Source organism: Eubalaena glacialis, chromosome 17, assembly GCF_028564815.1.
Source record: "Eubalaena glacialis isolate mEubGla1 chromosome 17, mEubGla1.1.hap2.+ XY, whole genome shotgun sequence".
NCBI lineage: Eukaryota > Metazoa > Chordata > Mammalia > Artiodactyla > Balaenidae > Eubalaena > Eubalaena glacialis.
This window is the reverse complement of record NC_083732.1, coordinates 79,233,616-79,254,393: the sequence shown is the minus strand read 5'-3', so window position 1 is coordinate 79,254,393 and position 20,778 is coordinate 79,233,616. Positions and strand designations below refer to the sequence as shown.

Sequence of the window (20,778 nt, the reverse complement as noted above, 5' to 3'; positions counted from 1 at the left end):
ATAGATGAGAGTTGGGCATCATAGTTGGTCCTTGAACTGTTGGACCACCTGGGCCACAGCCTGAGTTTTACAACAGAGCACGCTCCGATTCTAGTAACTATAGTTTTTCTTCTTGCTATTTGTGTTCTTATATCTGGCATCCCTGTGCAGTACTAATTTAAAATACTCTCCTTGATTCCAAGAGAGGCCATCATTCTGCACTCATTTGCATACTATTAACATTTCCAGAGGCAGTTCAGATAGAAGAAATCAATCACCATCATTGCCCTCAACACCTTTGATCCAGCCGGGAGAAGCTGAAGAGCAGCCGAACAGCCATGTGGGGACCTTTTATCTCATAAATCTGTCCCGGGAATTTTGACTAAAGAAATTGGAATTGGAAACTTAACACAACCTAATAACTTTAATGCTGAAGGGAAGGTATGATTTGTAGCCTGGAGATAGTTGAAGGCACATTTCAAAAGTGGTAGTAGAATAAACGAGGAGAAAAATAAAATATGTATTTAAAAAAAATAATCCATGCTTAAAATAGTTTATTTCAGCTGGATGTGAGTATGGGTCCATTGATGGGAATTCTATACTCTCTATTTTGCATAAACCACACTCAAAATGGATTGACCATAAAAGAGGGCAAATAATTTAAAAATACTTTTAGAGCAATCTGAGGACAGAACCATTGTAGAATTTTCTTTGTTTCCTGTCTTTTGCAAATTTCATGCCCGCACCTAATTTAAAAGCATTTTTTAAGAAGGAAACTGAGAATTTCTTTAAAGATGATACAAATAGATGGAGAGATATACCATGTTCTTGGATTGGAAGAATCAACATTGTAAAAATGACTATACTACCCAAAGCAATCTACAGATTCAGTGCAATCCCCATCAAACTACCACAGGCATTTGTCACAGAACTAGAACAAAAAATTTCACAATTTGTGTGGAAACACAAAAGACCCCGAATAGCCGAAGCAATCTTGAGAAAGAAAAACGGAGCTGGAGGAATCAGGCTCCCTGACTTCAGACTATACTACAAAGCTACTGTAATCAAGACAGTATGGTACTGGCACAAAAACAGAAATATAGATCAATGGAACAGGATAGAAAGTCCAGAGACAAACCCACGCACATATGGTCACCTTATCTTTGATAAAGGAGGAAAGAATATACAGTGGAGAAAAGACAGTCTCTTCAATAAGTGGTGCTGGGAAAACTGGACAGCTACATGTAAAAGAATGAAATTAGAACACTCCCTAACACCATATACAAAAATAAACTCAAAATGGATTAAAGACCTAAATGGAAGGCCAGACACCATCAAACTCTTAGAGGAAAACATAGGCAGAACACTCTATGACATAAATCACAGCAAGATCCTTTTTGACCCACCTCCTACAGAAATGGAAATAAAAACAAAAATAAACAAATGGGACTAATGAAACTTAGAAGCTTTTGCACAGTGAAGGAAACCATAAACAAGATGAAAAGACAACCCTCAGAATAGGAGAAAATATTTGCAAAAGAAGCAACTGGCAAAGGATTAATCTCCAAAACATACAAGCAACTCATGCAGCTCAATATCAAAAAAACAAACAACCCAATCCAAAAATGGGCAGAAGACCTAAATAGACATTTCTGCAAAGAAGATATACAGATTGCCAACAAACACATGAAAGAATGCTCAACATCATTAATCATTAGAGAAATGCAAATCAAAACTACAATGAGATATCATCTCACACTGGTCAGAATGGCCATCATCAAAAATCTACAAACAATAAATGCTGGAGAGGGTGTGGAGAAAAGGGAACCCTCTTGCACTGTTGGTGGGAATGTAAATTGATACAGCCACTATGGAGAACAGTATGGAGGTTCCTTACAAAACTAAAAATAGAACTACCATAGGACCCAGCAATCCCACTACTGGGCATATACTCTGAGAAAACCATAATTCAGAAAGAGTCATGTACCAAAATGTTCATTGCAGCTCTATTTACAATAGCCAGGACATGGAAGCAACCTAAGTGTCCATCAACAGAGGAATGGATAAAGAAGATGTGGCATATATATACAATGGAGTATTACTCAGCCATAAAGGAACGAAACTGAGTTATTTGTAGTGAGGTAGATGGACCTACAGACTGTCATACAGAGTGAAGTAAGTCAGAAAGAGAAAAACAAATACCATATGCTAACACATATATATGGAATCTATAAAAAAGAAAAGAACAGGAAAGAAAATGGTCAGAAGAACCTAGGGGCAAGACGGGAATAAATATGCAGACCTACTAGAGAATGGACTTGAGGATATGGGGAGGGGGAAGGGTAAGCTGGGACAAAGTGAGAGAGTGGCATGGACATATATACACTACCAAACGTAAAATAGATAGCTAGTGGGAAGCAGCCATGTAGCACAGAGAGATCAGCTTGGTGCTTTGTGACCACCTAGAGGGGTGGGATAGGGAGGGTGGGAGGGAGGGAGATGCAAGAGGGAAGAGATATGGGGACATAGGTATATGTATAACTGATTCACTTTGTTATAAAGCAGAAACTGACACCATTGTAAAGCAATTATACTCTAATAAAGATGTTAAAAAAAAAAGAAGGAAACTGAATATTTCTGAAGCATTCAACTTTTCATAGAAACAAAAACTTGCTTTCTTTTCACACTCACATTCTGTTGTTTGTACTGTATTTAATTACATTCTGTTTTAACAATTGCAAATACAGCTGACATAAACAAATTTGGAAACACACGCTACTGCCTCTAGGTAAAGATACAATGTAATTGATGATGCAGACATGGGAGGTGGACCAGACAGGGCCAGCTAGCTATGAGTATTTAACATGTTGGGGACGTCCATCAGTAAGATAAGTTATTGGATCAGTTAAGTAGAGGTTTACTATCATGCAATGCCATTCTGTAAATTATCTATGAAAGTAAAAAAATCCAAATTGGCCTTTAAAAATATTGAAACTACTCTTGGTTAGCAGTCGGAGTCTATAAAGTTGAGACTGGTTGAGAACTGGGTTCTCAAAGCAAGTAGAAATTTGGCGTGAAGTGAAATCATCATTTCAACCTCCATTCACTCAAAAAGCATAGATCCTTCCTTCTCCAGAACTTTTGTTTCTTCAGTATTTCCTCTCAGTGAACAGAATCAGTGGTCCACCAGCTCTCCAAGCCACACTAGCTCCTCCTCTCCATCTTCCCTGATATCCGGTCATGGTCATGAGCGGTTGGATCGTCTTCTTGGCCATCACTCATATTTTTCTCCACCTTTCTAACCCTACTTCTTGTTCCATTTCTCTCCCGGATCGTGGTAACAGCCCCTTCACTCCCTACCTGTTGTTCTCCATGCCGCAGCCAGAGTGATCCTTATCAAATCAAAATCTGCTCAGGTCACCTCCATCACTTCTATATTGGATTGAATAGCGCCTGCCACCCAATTCACGTCCACTCGAACCTCAGAATATGACCTTATTTGGAAGGAGGGCCTTTGCAGATGTAATCAAGTTAGGATGAATTTATACTGGATTAGGAGGAGCCTTAATTCAATATGACTGGTGTTCTTATGAGAAGAAGAGAGAACACACAGAAACACAGAGAGAAGAAACATACAGGAGAAAATACCATGTGAAGACAAAGGCAGAGATTGGAGTGATGCATCTCCAAGCCAAGGAACACCAAAGACTGCTGGCAGCCACCAGAAGCAGGGAGAAAGGACAGTTTCTTCTCTAAGAGCCCCCAAGAAGGAACCAACCTGCTTACACCTTGATTTCAGACTCCTGACCTCCAGAACTTTGAGAGAAGAGATTTCTGCTGTTTTAAGTCATCCAGTTTTGGGGTGATTTTTTTACAGCACTCTTGGGAACTTAATACAATTTCCCACCGCCTTTAGAATGAAATCCAATTCATTTCTTACCTCTCCACCTAAAACATTACCTGGATAGAATTAGCAATAACTAGCCCATATGTAGCATTTACTATGTGCTAGATGTTACACTATACACTTTACGTATATTACTTTATTTTATTTAATCCTCAGAGCAACCTTATGAGGTGGGTGGTATTTTAACCTCCATTTTATAGATGAGGAAACCAATAAACAGAGAGGTTATGTAATAGCTAGTAAGTTGCAGAGCTGGTATTCCGACCTAGACAGTCTTGCTCCAGAGCCCATATACCAACTATTATGCCATGTGGGTTAATAAAGTCTCCTGGACATGCCACCCTGTTCACAGTCTGTGCATCATCATATATCCCTCCCTCCTTTGGGAGGGCTCCTGCCCTCTCTTCCTCACTGGAGACTCTCCAACTAGTTTTGGTCTTAGCAGTAGGGAGAATGCATTGCCTCATGTTACTGAATATCTAGGGGTAGGTGCACAGATGCCTCAGCAGGACTATGGTGTAATCAATGGTAATAAACAGAGAGACTTGGGGAAATCAAATCCGTTTTCTTAAGTAGGGAAAAGTTATAGTGATTCTACTCAGAGAAGCGTCTAGTGGAGGTGCCAGCTTCCAATGAAACCTCCATGAAAGTTCCTACTGCCAGTGATGGAGTCCAGGAGGGCCAAGAGTAGTGTAGGGTTTGGGGGCAGTTTCCTTTGCTTTTCTCACATGGGATTTTTATGCTCTCCTTTCTTCTCCCAGCTATTCCAAAGGCCCCAGCTTTGCACCTATCTACTCACCGAGTGCAAGAAACTGATAACCACCGAAGATTATTTTACAAGGGGCACACTCCTCCCAAGCCAGCTTTAGACTCACTGAGTTCCATTCCTAACAGGCTTCAGGCACAGCTTGATCCAGCGGCTATTTAGTACACTTGGCTGATTTCCTTTCACTATTTAGGACTCAACTAAGTCAACAAAATCCAATCAGAATTCCACATTAACCACTTTTTTTCTCAGAGCCCTTTTCAGAGTTTTCATAATAGTAACAAATGTATTGCCAATATCCAATCAAGTTAGTGCATTATGAAATATAGACCAAGCCCTGAGTTAGGTGCCAGAAATAAAAATAAGATTTTTTTAGATACAATTTTTCAGAATAAACTGGAGTTTGGTAAGTTTGGCACTTTGCAACTTGACTTATGTGGCATGTCTTATATCTTGACACTGGATTGCAAGCATCTTGATCCATGGAGGACTCATATTCCCCCCCCCCCCATAATATCTGACTTGGTATTAAACATTCAGAAAGTAACATTGTATGAAATGAATAAAATAATGATTGAATTAAGGAGCAGTTCCCATGAGGCCCCTTCCCGAAATAGGAGAGTATTGTTGACAAATACTGAAGAATGATTTCCCTTCCCCTGTAGTCAGTTGGGTGCTAGCTTCTGCAGAGGTTTTCACATCCCACAGGGGGTGTTCTTGTTGAACTCTCCATGCCATCAACTCTTCATTCTTCATTCCCATTGTCCAGAAGAGTTTGTGGTTTAGCTCTATCGAAGCCACCTCTTTTGTCTGTTAATCACCAGGATGTAAATATTTCATCTTTTCACCTCCTGGCTCTCCAACAGCTCAAAGCATTTCATTTTTCACATCTGTTATCCTGGTATCTCTTTGGAACAGGCAAGAGGCAGGTGGTGCCCTGGGCTGACTTCTATCGTAATGTCATTAATATTTTATTGCAGTCATTTTCGGTCTCTCCGTCAACTAGGCTGCATGCACGGAGAAGGAGAATGCTCCCCTTTTTTTATTTTAAGACACTGTAATATCAAACTGGAATGTCTTATCCTCAATAAAGCCCCTCTGTGGAGCAGGTAGAGCAAGATTTAATGCCTGCTTTTATACCTGAAAACTCAGATTCAGAGATATTTATTATTTATTTTATTTATTTTTGGCTGCGTCGGGTCTTAGTTGCGGCATGCGGGCTTCTCTCTAGTTGTGGCATGTGGGTTTTCTCTGTCTAGTTGTGGCACACGGGTTCCAGGGTACGAGGGCTCTGTAGTTTGCGGCACAGGGTCTCTCTCGTTGAGGCGCCCAAGCTCAGTAGTTGTGGCATGTGGGCTTAACTGCACCATGGCATGTGGGATGTTAGGTCCCCCACCAGGGATCGAACCCGCATCCCCTGCATTGGAAGGCAGATTCTTTACCGCTGGACCACCAGGGAAGTCCCAGATTTAAAGATATTACGTAACTTGCCCAAGATCAGAAAATTAGTAAGCAATTAGTAAGCACACGCGGAAGAAAAAAAGAGTCAAATTCAATTCTTCCGATTGTGATTTCCAACATACTTATCAATGTCTTTTTAGTGAAAATAGCACGATGCTTAGTTGTGTTACCTGTGTCTGAAAAACATAGTGAACCTTATGTGAAAGAGCCTTTTAGCACTCTCTAAAAAGACCTTGAAATCCTCAAGCCTTAAGAAGTGCTGAGATTTTCAAGAGGGGCTGCTTAGCAGCAGATTTTAGTGCCTAATGTCTTTTGGGCTCACAAATGTGTTCTTTATTCCTCACATTTGACTAAATTCCTTTCAGGAGAGCTCAGCATCTTGCCCGAACGTCATATTGCCTTTGGTTTATCATTTCTTTCCCAAAGAAAACAAAAGTGCCTTCCTTTTTATTTCATCATGTTAGAGTTGTTGATACATCAGACTAGACCCTCAACCAAAGGTTACCATGGGTGTGCTGAGCCTTGGTTAGGGTGAGACGGATGACAAAAGTGTGCATTGCTACATCATGGACCACTCTGCATTCAAAGAGCTAATAATTTGCTCTATACTATAGAGTGTACTGTATGCCAGGTTCTCTGCTAAGCAGTCATCTCGGGAGTGGAGAGGAGTATTTTATTGCTGACACTGTTTAAAACTGCTAATGAGTGGTGATAATAAAAGGCAGAACAACCTTAATCCTGTTATAATTTTTTTTTTTGTCTACGTCGTGTGGCTTGTGGGATCTTGGTTCCCCAACCAGGGATTGAACCTGGGCCCTCAGCAGTGAAAGTGGGGAGTCCTAGCCACTGGACCGCCAGGGAATTCCCCTGTTATAATTATTTTAAATTCTCTACAGACAAGAGACCCCCTTCCTGCCTGCACCCAGTACAGACCACCCCTACTTCCTCCTCTCCACTCCCAGGGTTGAAAAGACATGTCTCACTGGGTCCTGACAATAATCCCATAAGGGAGCTACTGTTTTCATCTTACAGATGAAGGAAATGAGGCTTGGAGAGGTTGAGTAACCTGTCTAGGATCACACAGCTAAGTGACAGGATCTGAGTCACAGTCTGTGAAGGAGGCATGGCCTCGGTTGGCCCCGTGCACTGGCATCTCCGGGCACAGAGAAGGAATTCAGCAATGACTGAGCAGATGAAGGAATGAGCCAAGAGCTTTGTCTCAAGGTTCCCAGTTTGATATATCAGGGAACTACTAAATGAAGGGACCTGAGAAACTCTCAACTCCTTGAAGAGATTAAAAAAAAGAAAAAAGTCCCCCAAATCTGAATTTTGTGATTCATCCTTTAAATTGCACTCGTGGACTATAGACTATGGAGCAGTGCAGGCCAGTCTATGACTTGACCACTGGGCTGAATTAAAACACATTTGATGACTACTGCTATTTAATAAGCACCTACTGTATACCAGGATCTATAAAAGAGGCTTTGTCATTGAATATAAAAAACAATTTCTGGAAGACATGTATTATTATTCCCATTTTGTAGATGAAGAAACTGAGGCACAAAGGAGTTGCTCATGTAAGTTATCATAGTTACAGAACAAGTCAGTTGTTGAGCTCAGACAGGTTTCAATTCAAGCTTGCCTGATGCCAAAACCCGTTAGTCTTTGCATTTCTGAACAGAACCAGAGTCCCTGGGGTCTTAGACCACTAACAAGTAGACATGAGTGTTACCCAGACTTTTTTTAACCTCCTTGCTGAATCAGCCAAAAGTGCATGTACAGAGTATTCTTTGTATCCTTTAGGAGACAATTGAACAATAGCTTTTGCATGGCTGTGCTCGCACTTGGCTTTCAGAAACAACAACAGTTCTGGGTGAACATTCCATATAAGCCCTTTAAGATAAAAGTTCAAATGCCAGAGTCGAGGTTTCGATAAAATTTTTAACTTTTTAATTATTGAAAGTGTGACTGGAGGTTTTTCACCATGTAGCACGATTACCTTTTCACATACAGTCAGCCTTCTATATCCATGGGTTCCGCATCCACAGATTCAACCAACCATGGATGGAAAATATTTGGAAGAAAAAAATTCCAGAAAGTTCCAAAAAGCAAAACTTGAATTTGCCCCACACTGACAGCTATTTACATAGCACTGACATTGTGTTAGGTATTATAAGTAATCTAGAGATGATTTAAGGTATACAGGAGGATATTCATAAGTTATGTGCAAATACTACACCATTTTATATAAGGCGCATGAGCATCCATGGATTTTGGTGTCCGCGGGGGGTCCTGGAACCAATTCCCCTTGGATACCGAAGGACAGTTGTATTCTGTCTATTCATTTTCCCCGTTATTTCCTGCGTAATGTCCCCTACTCTAAAAGCTTTATGTTTTAGCGCCACTATACAATTAGAGTTCTAAAACAATGCTTAAAATACAGCATGCTTGCCAGTGAATTTAACAAACATTTGGCCTGTAGTTACAGTGTGCTAGACACTATCAAATTCTTTTACAAATATTAGCTCATTTAAGCCTACACCAACACTATGAAGTGATGCTAAGATTATCATCTCCAATTTACGGAGGGGAAACTGGAGTACAGAGAAGGTAAGTCACAGAGTCAGGAATGGGCGGAGTTAGGATTCAAACCCAGAGCCCAGCTCCAGGGCCATTCACGTAACTGCCTTTTCCCTCATTTACCTTTACTTCAGATTCCCTGCTCTCCATCCCTCCTGTGAGAGCTAGACCCTGTTCAGATGCAGGCATTTTATCTATTATGCACCTCTTTCTTCTACAAACATACATTGGCTACCATATTGTACACATAGTTTTTTTGCCACCACATACCCCACTTTTCTGGGACTTCCTTCTCCTGGCTGCACCCAACCCACCCCTCTTATTGGTCGCCCCATTAATGACCATGATCTTTATCCTGATCCTGCACCCTGACTAGATGTTGACCCAAGCAAAGCCCCTATGCAGACATGTTGAGTCTTGAACCTAGCAAGAATCTTCTCAAAATGGCCAAAGATATAAGGCATAAGGACCAAGAGCTCCCAGTGACTTAGAAGTGAGAGAGAAGGGTGAAGCTGACCTACAGGAGAAGCAGAGACCCAAGTTTAGGGGAAAAAGTCATTATGGGTCCCTGGGTCCTTTTGTTTCCAAAGTCCAGCCTCGGTTCTGCCCTTAGATTCCTTGAGACACCCAGTATAGTTATGATAATGCCTGATTTTTTTTTTTAAGCTATGTTGAGTAGGGTATCTGTCTTGTCACCAAAGGAATCAGATAATATGGCAACTCCTCATGAGGCTCTGGAGGTGGAGTAAACATCCTCTTGGCTCTCAGATACTTCACAGTTTAGGCAGGGTAACAGACACCCAAATAAGAATTGTAAAATCCCTTTAGCTGAGATCATCTGGATGGGAGGTTGGTTGCTCGGTTAATTGAAAAAGTATGTTGAAATTGGGAATTATGAACAATTCAACTTAAATATTTTATTTGTAACTTAAATGTAAAATAATATGTTCATTATCTAGTCTCTTAAAATAAGGCCAAGGCATTTTTTACAGAACTAGAACAAATCATCTTAAAATTTGTATGGAGACACAAAAGACCCCAAATAGCCAAAGCAGTCTTGAGGGAAAAAAACAGAGCTAGAGGAATCAGACTCCCTGACTTCAGACTATACTACAAAGCTACAGTAATCAAGACAATATGGTACTGGCACAAAAACAGAAACATAGATCAATGGAACAAGATAGAAAGCCCAGAGATAAACCCACGCACCTATGGTCAACTAATCTATGACAAAGGAGGCAAAGATATACAATGGAGAAAAGACAGTCTCTTCAATAAGTGGTGCTGGGAAAACTGGACAGCTACATGTAAAAGAATGAAATTAGAACAATGCCTAACACCATACACAAAAATAAACTCAAAATGGATTCGAGACCTAAATGTAAGACCGGACACTATAAAACTGTTAGAGGAAAACATAGGAAGAACACTCTTTGACATAAATCACAGCAAGATCTTTTTTGATCCACCTCCTAGAGTAATGGAAATAAAAACAAAAATAAACAAATGGGACCTAATGAAACTTCAAAGCTTTTGCACAGGAAACCATAAACAAGACGAAAAGACAACCCTCAGAATGGGAGAAAATATTTGCAAACGAATCAACGGACAAAGGATTAATCTCCAAAATATATAAACAGCTCATTCAGCTCAATATTAAAGAAACAAACACCCCAATCCAAAAATGAGCAGAAGACCTAAATAGACATTTCTCCAAAGAAGACATACAGATGGCCAAGAAGCACATGAAAAGCTGCTCAACATCACTAATTATTAGAGAAATGCAAATCAAAACTACGATGAGGTATCACCTCACACCAGTTAGAATGGGCATCATCAGAAAATCTACAAACAACAAATGCAGGAGAGGGTGTGGAGAAAAGGGAACCCTCTTGCACTGTTGGTGGGAATGTAAATTGATAACAGCCACTATGGAGAACAGTATGGAGGTTCCTTAAAAAACTAAAAATAGAATTACCATATGATCCAGTAATCCCACTACTGGGCACACACCCAGAGAAAACCATAATTCAAAAAGACACATGCACCCCAATGTTCATTGTAGCACTATTTACAATAGCCAGGTCATGGAAGCAACCTAAATGCCCGTCAACAGATGAATGGATAAAGAAGATGTGGCACATATATACAATGGAATATTACTCAGCCATAAAAAGGAACGAAATTGAGTCATTTGTTGAGACGTGGATGGACCCAGAGACTGTCATACAGAGTGAAGTAAGTCAGAAAGAGAAAAACAAATATCGTATATTAACGCAGGTATGTGGAACCTAGAAAAATGGTACAGATGAACCGGTTTTCAGGGCAGAAGTTGAGACACAGATGTAGAGAACAAACGTATGGACACCAAGGGGGGAAAACCGCGGTGGGGTGGGGATGGTGGTGTGCTGAACTGGGCGATTGGGATTGACATGTATACACTGATGTGTATAAAATTGATGACTAATAAGAACCTGCAGTATAAAAAAACAAACAAAAAAACAAACAAAAACCTAATAGTAAACTTTCTTTGGGTTATTTGTATGGAAATATATTAATATAAATGTTTCAGACATTACATGAAATTTCTAAAAATCTTATATGTTCTGGTATAATGTTATAAGTCATAATTCTAGTTATTACTTTAAAATGTATATCTCAGAAATAACTAAATTTCCTTATCAATTGCATTATTATGAACTTTCATCAAATCTTTAACAGTGGTCATTTTTAAGTCTTTTGTCATTTACAGACAGTTCTGGGTGTACTCCGATGCTTTTGCAAAAATGTTCCTCCTATAAAAGGGTTTCATCTTCAAGGAATTCATGGAAAAGACTCTGACAAGTCTTTTCCGAGTACAGGTTTCTGGTAACTGACTATACTGCTAAACTGAATGAATAAGCATTTTCAGAACTCTAATGGAAAACTGATGAATTCATAAAAGTGCTAACAAAAGATCAAGATGAAAAAAAATTAATTACATGGGACTGAGTGAACTGATGAGGATGATTATAATTTTTGTGACTTTCTGTTTGAATAAAAAAAAAAAGAAAAAGAATCCCACAAGGACTCAGAGGTAAAAAATATACAAATCAATTTTGACTGCAGAGTAAAGGAGCTGTTACAGTGGAGGATTACTGGACTGAATGTCAATATTATGACATAGTATGAGTGTGTTTCGTGTTTGGTAATTGCAATCATTGTTGCTTTTGTTGTGGTCATCCATTTACAATGCTTGGTGTCGGTCTATTTATCTCTTGTAAAAATAAAATACAGTCTGTGTGTGTGAAAAAAAAAAATAATAATAAGGCCAAGGTATTTTCCTTAGCAGAGATTTACTGCTTCTTACAGAGACCACAGCTAATAGTGCATCAGCCAAGATTTCTAGTTCTTTAAAATGGAGCCAAATATTTAAAAGTACTCACAAAATTATCAGAATGACTTCTGGATTTTTATTATTTTTCCCACTAATTTGTATGGCTGGCTTGCCGACATCTAGGTTGGTTGCAATGTTCTAGCTACTCAGTATTACCAAGTCTTTCCAAAGCATTCGATTCCATTTTCATGTAAACAGCATCTCTTATTCTTACTCAGTATTTTTTTTTTTTTAATTTAGTGGGAGATTTTTGAATGAAATTGATACGGGCTAAAGTCTTTTTTTTTTAATTATTATTTATTATTATTATTATTATTTTTTGGCTGTGTTGGGTCCTCGTTTCTGTGCGAGGGCTTCCTCTGGTTGCGGCAAGTGGGGGCCACTCTTCATCGCGGTGCGCAGCCCTCTCACTATCGTGGCCTCTCGTTGCGGAGCACAGGCTCCAGACGCGCAGGCTCAGTAATTGTGGCTCACGGGCCTAGCCGCTCCGCGGCATGTGGGATCTTCCCAGACCAGGGCTCGAACCCGTGTCCCCTGCATTAGCAGGCAGATTCTCAACCACTACGCCACCCGGGAAGCCCCCCTTACTCAGTATTTTTATTTACCATTCATTACCTCTAGAACGTTAGCTCTACAAAGGTACCGTGTCTGGTTTTGTCTACTGCTGATTCTCCATATCCAGACTGCACCTGTCACGCAGCACCTACTCCTTGACATGGTAAATCAGTGAATAAATGGATGAATTACAATCTAAGTTTAAAATAAAAGAAATGGGTTTGAGTCTTCACTATGCACTTACCGAGTGCATGACTCCAGGCTGCCTCATTTCACTTAAATTCTTTAAATCTCAGTATCTCATATATAATATGCAATGAAAATAGTAACCTACTACAATTAATGTGAGGTTGTGAAGATACTGGACGCAAAGCACTTGACATGCTACATAATGAGCGATCACTTTAAAGTAAGACATTATCTATAAACCCAGGATAAGTCTCTCATCAGTGCCTGGACCTTAACTGCAGTTAACACTGCTTGGCCTGCAGTAGAGAGAGAGAAATGGGAGGTCTCTCGGTTTGCAACAGCCTGAGAGTGGCGAGTTCTTCCCTAAGCCATTCAGAATAACTGCCCAGAAGTGCTGCCTGCATCAGAGGACTGCCTTGCTCTCTTTCTCTTCTCCACGACAAGCATTTGCATAAAGTGAAGATCCTGAATCCCTCCCAGTTTTCACCTTGACTTCCCCCTCAGGGTGCACTGTAGCAATTGGTGCCCATGAAGCCATTTTGATGACATGAATAGAGCAAGTTATAGGAGATGAGAGGAAAATCCAGGCAGGACACTGATGCACTTGATATCAGCCCAGGGTCCCTTTTCATGCAAATGCAAAATACCCAGGGAGAAAAAGATGTGCAGAATGTGAGCACAAAGGCCACCCTGGGCCACAGTCTGGCTTCAGGAGAGATTCTTGTACTTCTGATCTCCAAAGCCAGAAAACGAGATATTATGCCTCAGCAAGAGATGGGAATTGTATTAAGGGGCAAACTTTCCCATTTTCTTTCAGATTGTGACTTCAGGGCATTTGAATGATGTTTCTCAAGCAGTGAACAAATCCGAGGGAAGCAAAAGTGCTGAAAATGCGCTTTTATAAGCAGACTCCAGGCAATATCCCATTGCCTGGCAGAAAATGCTTTACAGAGGCAGGACCTGGGGCAGTTGCCAGTAGCAGGACAAGCCGGAGGCTGGCAAGCCTGGGTGCTGGAGAATTTTGCTATTAAAATTTTATTTTGAAAGTCTCCCATAAAGCATCTATGTCATACTTGAAGATTGAATGTGCATTGCCAAAGAATCTATTTAACAAATAATTATCCTGTACCAGGGACTGTGGTGGCCATTGGAGGCGTTGCAGTCATGAGCTGGACACAGTCTCCACCTTCTCTGTGTTCACTCATTTGTTGAGGAAATATTCATTTAGCACCTACTGTTCTGAGGCTTCAAGTGCTCCTGAAAGCTGTGATGAGCACCGACTCCCACCCCTCGGCGATTGCAGGAACAGGGTCACAATTACCTGGGAAGTTGACAGACAGCATAATGAACATGAAATGGACATGAGGCAGGGGCATTTGCAGGAAGCACGCCTCTCAGCCCCGCGATGGGACAGCTTTCAAGAGAGGAAAAAGCCCCATCGTGTGAAGCTCTGCGAACACTTCATGAATAAAGCCCTTCCCATGAGGGCAGGGTTGAGTAGAGCAGAGAGGAAGCAGGAGGGAACAAACACCAGGCCCCTCACATATTTTATTTCATTGAATTTTCATGACAACCCTGTGAGGTAGATGATATTATAGTTATTTGCCAAATTAGGGAACTAAGTCACAGAGAGATGATGTCGCTCGCCTAATGCTGTGTTACTATTAAATGGGTAGAGGCAGGACCCAAACTCCAGTCAGACTCAAAACCTGGGGCTTTTCCCATCTCACCATGAATCCCATCCAGGAAAAACGTGGTAAAGGACTGCATCCTGCCACTGCCACTTGGTAACTGTTCAGGTCATGCAGGTAATTTGACTTGACTCAGTCTGTCCGTTAAATGAAGATAATTATTTGTGCCTACTTATTTTCAGGGTTTTGCAAGGAACAAATAAAAGAATGGATGCTGAAAATGTTTAGGGTCCATAAATATCTATGAAGATATGAGAAACTATGGTGGTTAAAATGTACCCGTCTTACGGGGAGGGGTTTGGGGGAGGGATGGAGCGGGAGGTTGGGGTGAGCAGATATAAGCTATTGCATAAATATATAGAATGATAAAGAACAAGGTCCTACTGTAGAGCACAGGAAACTATATTCAATATCTTCTGGTAAATCATAATGAAAAAATATTTTAAAAGTGAATGTGTATATATATACACATATGTACACATATATGTGTATATATGTATAACATGTATATATGTATAACTGAATCACTTTGCTGTACAGCAAAAATTAACACAGCATTGTCAATCAACTACACCTAAATTAAAAAATTAATAATAATAATATAATACACCTGTCTTAAACTCCATTCCACACTAGAGCAAATTATAGGAAAAAAAAAAAAGAAGCAGATTCTTGCCTCATTTCCACAGCACAAGATCTTTTTAGGATTTAGTTCATGTTGCTAGTTAAACAGTTGTTTTTCTCTGCTGTGTTGATCACAATGGAAGAATATTATTCTGTCAAGTGTTAGGTCCCTAATTTGTGGAGGTGTGTGTCTCATTTCCACTCCTCTCGGTAAAGAGTTAATGTCTCTGAGCCTGGTTCCTCTCCTGTGCGCCCTGTTTCAGTGAATGGAGCACACGCTCCCCATCAACCAAACTCAAAACTTGGCCATCACCACGGTTACGCCCTCTTTCTCTCCTGCCATCCCTGTTGGTTGCCAGTCCTATAGACCTTATCCCCCCATCACCTCTCCCCTGGACCACTGCAGGAGCTCCCCGAGCTGGTCTCCCTGCCTCTACCCTTGGCCCCCTTCATTCATTCTCCAAACCACAGCCAAGGGTGATCTTTTTTTTCTCAATAAATGTATTTATTTATTTGTTTATTTTTGGCTGCATGGGTCTTCGTTGCTGCGCGCGGGCTTTCTCTAGTTGCGGCGAGCGGGGGCTACTCTTCGTCGCGGTGCACGGGCTTCTCATTGCGGTGGCTTCTCTTGTTGCTGAGCATGGGTTCTAGGCGCACCGGCTGTAGAGCGCAGGCTCAGTAGTTGTGGCACACGGGCTTAGCTGCTCCGCGACATGTGGGATCTTCCTGGACCAGCGCTTGAACCCATGTCCCCTGCACTGGCTGGCGGATTCTTAACCATTGCACCACCAGAGAAGTCCAAGGGTGATCTTTTAAAACATCAATCAGCTTATGTCACTCCTCTGCTTAGTATCAAGCGGTGCCTTCCTGCTTTAGTTGGAATTAAATGCTAACATCTCAGGCAGGCCTGACACATTTATCTACACCTCCAACCTCATTGACTGGTCACCACACCCCTCTATCACCACCCTCCAGGCACACCATTGCTCTCTGTTTGTCTCAGGACATTTGCACCTGCTGTTTCCTCTTCCTGGAGCTCCCTTCTCCTTGTACCACACAGGGCTGGCTCATTCCAAACTTTCATGTATCTGTTTACATATCAGTTGCTCAGAAAGGTCATTCCTAACCCCCTATTTGAATCCTGTTATCAACCATCCTACTCTCTGATCATGACCTGTACTTGCTTGGCACTTGTCACATTTTGTAAATATGTGTGGGCATGTTTGGGTGTGTGTATTTAATGTCTGTATTCCTTATTAGAATGTAAGCTCCACAGTAGTAGGGCTGTCATTCATTTGGTTCACCACTGTATACCCAACACTCAGCACAGTGCCTGGCGAATAACAAGTACTCCGTAGATATTTCTCATGTTCGTAGGATGGTATGAAATTAGCAATTCCTCGAGAAGTTCAGCCAAGAGCCCCATTACTTCTACACGGTCCATCCACCCTTCTGAGACCCAGTGGTCAGCCTAACAAGACTGTCCCTTGTCAACTGAAAAAAAAATTCACAACCTGAAAGTTGAGATTTATGTTTTATTCAGCAGACTTTCTGAGGACATCAAGCCCGGGACACAACATCTCAGATAACGCTGAGAAAGCTGTTCCAAAGAGGCAAGGGGGGTGGGAGGGAGCCAGGATATATAGGAGTTTTTTGCAACAGAAGACCAGGTAGTTGGAACATCAAAGGATTACTGTTCATTAAAGAAAACCAGATATCTCAAGTTAAGCAGTTTAACGCTTTTCTATGTATAGGAAGATACAAGAGTCTGGGCTCATTGAAATCATGCTTTTGATATGCAGCTCAGCTCTCTGGGGCCAGCATCCTATGTTTTCTCATCCTGAGTTTCCTCAGGATGCACCTTTGTGGGGGGCTGCAGCAGCCTGCTGACTGCTAGATGGGCTTGGCAGCGGGCAGGCCATTTGTCTCCATCCTGGGTTCCCTCAGGGCTCACCATCCAGGCGGCTGTAACGTAATGGCTTGATGGCTGCAACATCTTTTGTTTACCGATATGGCAGGCGATACTTTAGTTCTCACGCTTGTATTTGTGTGTCCCAGGAGCGGCTTGTGCTGTCTGTGCTCCCTCGGTTTGTCGTCCTGGAGATGATCAATGACATGACCAACGTGGAAGACGAACACCTGCAGCATCAATTCCACCGGATCTACATCCATCGCTACGAGAATGTCAGGTGAGAAACAGGACACCTCGCCCAGTTCTCTGCGTGGTCCGCGTGCTGCTGGCTGCTCTCACCTCATGGCCGTGACTTCTGTCTGCCCGCATGTCAGCGCCTTTCTTCATTTGGTTGAGTAATTCATTAACTAGTGATTATTCGTCAGAGAGTTCTACATTTCCAAATTGAGGCTCGAGAAGAGTGTCTGCAGTTAAATTTGCTAGTTGACTTACCACCTGGCTCCCCTGCAGTAGGCTTGCCTGCCTTTACATTTTGAGTAGGAAAGGCAAAAGCCTGTTACACTACGATGGGAAAAATAATTCCAGAATGTGATCTGGAGGCCTCAGGGGTGATTACATAGGTCTCGTCTTTATATTCCTTATAAGTGTCTTTGAAACAATACCAAAAAAAGGATTACAGCTTATTTTTCTTCTGCAAACATATTTTTGGTCACTCATTCACCCATCCATCCATTCTGCATCCACTGACCCTTCTACCCATTCACACACCCAACCATCCACCCCTTCATTCATCCATCCATCCATCCATCAATGCCCTCTCTTTGCCCAGCACTGTGCCAGACAATATACCTCTTCAGTGAGACAGACCAGTTTAGAACCCCAATTCTACCTCTTCCTTGTGTATGACCTTGGGCAATTTGCATACCTGACTCTCAGAATCCTTCTCTGTAAAATGGGTGCTTTAATAGCCACCTTACAGGGGTTTATGTAGATTATGTGAGTGAAGATATAGACAAAGCACAGGACTGGCATAAGCATGTAGTAGAGCATTAAGCATATTGTAGATTGTTTCAGACATGTTTCCTGGTTGCAAGCAGAAAAAGAATCCAACCCTGGCTGATGTAAAAGAAATGTATTGGAAGGCTACATGGGGGCTCCCAGAGTCATTGGGGAAGGATGGAGAGGCGGGCTTAGGAAATGGGCCGGAAAGAAGCGGAAAGCACAGTCAAAATCACAGCAGGGCACTAGGCCAGTGAGGACGCTGCTTCCACTGTATCTGAAGAATCCGTTCCCTCTGTTACCAACCCTGTCCCAGACACAGCTGCCTCCTCTGCACACAGAATTCCTCCGCAGCCCCCAGGATCTGGATTTGGCTGCCTTTGTCCTGCCCCACTCTCTGACCCCCCTGCGTCTTTGCATCTCAAGTTAAGCCTGAGGCAGATGTGTCTGATTGGCTGAGCCCAGTCATTCCCCAGAAGTGACTAGGACGCAAATATCTGACATTTTCAGCTTGTACAGGAGAACTGTATCTCCCTCCCACCAAACATCATAGGGTGGGAATTTCCCAAACGTAGGGGAACATCTATAGGTAGAACAGCTCTAAAAATGACCAGTGGCACCCTCTTAGTTCCTTTCCTCCTAACTTTGGTAGGAGGGAAGAACAACTTCTCCTTCTCACCAGCATCTCTGGGTGTTTTTCTGGTGTGCCAGGACACTTATGTGAATGCAAGTCTAGCAGAAATCTTGATTCTAACACAACCTTTTAGCAAATATATCAGTATAGGTCATTCGGGGTCTCATCCAAGAATTGAGCTACAGTGGCTTAGACGCTTGAGTTTGCAAAGAGCCCCTTGTCAAACAGCAACTCTAATACAAGATGCACTCCAGATCTAGGAATTTGTCCCACAGACAGTGGGAACTCGTCAATACCAATTCTAGAACAACGGGCTCAGGGCAGTACTAGTCATTATAATACAGTGTGAGGTTCTATTATTAAGTAAGCAAAGGACAGTAAGAGATCATAAAAAGAGGAAGACCCGGGGTGGGGATGGAGGTACGTAGAGAAACATTCCTAGAAGGGGTGATTCTTATTTGCCTTCTTTGAAATTGAGTCCGCCAAGTGAAAAAAAAAAATCAAAGAAAGGAATCCTAGGCAGAGGAATCAGCACAAGTGAAGGCAGAACAGTGAGATAAAATTAAGAAAAATGCAAAATATATATCATATATTTGACATATATGACATATTATGAAATATGTATTGACATAGTATAATGATTCATATATAATTATAATGGTATGTAATTTAATGAAGTATAATGAAATAAGACATATTATAAAATATATATGACATATTACAAAAGTGTCTGTCACCATGGAGAAAGAGGAGAAAAAAAGAAAACTGCCCTTCATAAAGAAAAAAATAAACAAGCCTGCACACCCACGTCAACATACTTGGGAGCCTTAAGTTCAATAAAAGGCATGTTTGGAGTTCTTCCTGCACTTATCAATTTTCAGTGCTTCCCTTAGTGAAGAACAACTAAAGTTACTTCTGCCCGCTGCACCCTGCCCATTTATCTTAAATCATTGAACTGAGATTTTGTGCTCCAGACTCTTTTCCAGAACTTCGCGCCACACTAAATTAAGATTGCGTTTGCTGCCCTGCATTCTCAGCGGTCTCAGCTCGCAGTGAAGGAGCCACTTCTAATGGGAGAAGAATTTGCGGAGGTCCTGGCAGCTGGAGGGGCCCCTCCCAGCTGTTCACAGAGGCAGTGGTGGCGAGATGCCCACAGCCCCGCTGGTCCTGGGAAGAGGGACTAAACTTGGGGCGGTGGAGCCCCTCCTGCCCACTGCAAGGCTGCTGGGTGCTAAAATAGGACCAGAGATGAAAAATGCAGAAGAGGATGGGCCTTAGCCCGTGTCTGAGAACAAAGTCGGGCCGGCGGCAACACCCCGTTCCCTAGCCCCCAGAGCACACCCACTGCAGGAAAGGGAGCATTTTTGAAATCATTTCCCATCCTGTCACTGTCTTTGAGGAAACCCACCTGGTTCATTCTTTCTTCTCTGTTGCTTTTTTGTTGTTATGGTTTTGTGACCTTTCCCTAAAAACAGTCTGCTATAAATGTCTAACTCAATCATATTTCGTACAGCTCGTTGCATCCTGTCCGGGTAAGGTGCAGTAAGAGGCGCCACGCCTGGTGACATGAGTGGCCCAGAGTGGACTGGGGCGAGTGCATCAGGGTTTTCACCCCAGAACGCTTTCCATGAGCCCCCTGTGAGACTTTGGTTGCATCATTTCATCTTTCCGGATCTCCGTTTCCTAATCCAAAAACCAAGCTGCTTGAAATGGACAAAACATTTGGACTGTCAAGTCGATTTCAGCTACAAACATATGAGCCCTCACCAGATTCATTCTGGAGCTCCACCTGGCCACTCAGCTTTTTATGAGAAGCAATTTGGGCTTCCAACCCCATCTGCCCAATTCTACTTCTCTTTCCTTATTCCCCCTATATTGAAGGCATTTCTTGTGCTAGTTAGGGGAATGCTCTAACAAATAACCTCTCAATTTCAGTGATGTAAACTCAATATAATTCATCCACACAACTCCCCCTGGCTTATATTCCCTGCCAGTGGGTGATTCAGGGATAAAGCCCCCTGCATTTCATAGCTGTATCGCCCCCTTGGGCTTCAAAGTTGTCGGCATTCAGCTCTTGGAGAGAAAAGGGTAGAAAAGGCACACCT

At 41.9% G+C, this 20,778-nt stretch overlaps 1 protein-coding gene across 1 annotated transcript in view; it reads left to right on the top strand.

Annotated features, from left to right (window-relative positions):
- ADCY8 (adenylate cyclase 8) overlaps positions 1 to 20,778 on the top strand; it is a 230,879-nt gene that overhangs the window by 60,476 nt on the left and 149,625 nt on the right. Inside the window, exon 3 of the mRNA XM_061172242.1 lies at positions 17,187 to 17,317. Coding sequence (XP_061028225.1) covers positions 17,187 to 17,317 — 131 coding nt within the window. The remainder of the gene's footprint in view (positions 1 to 17,186; positions 17,318 to 20,778) is intronic.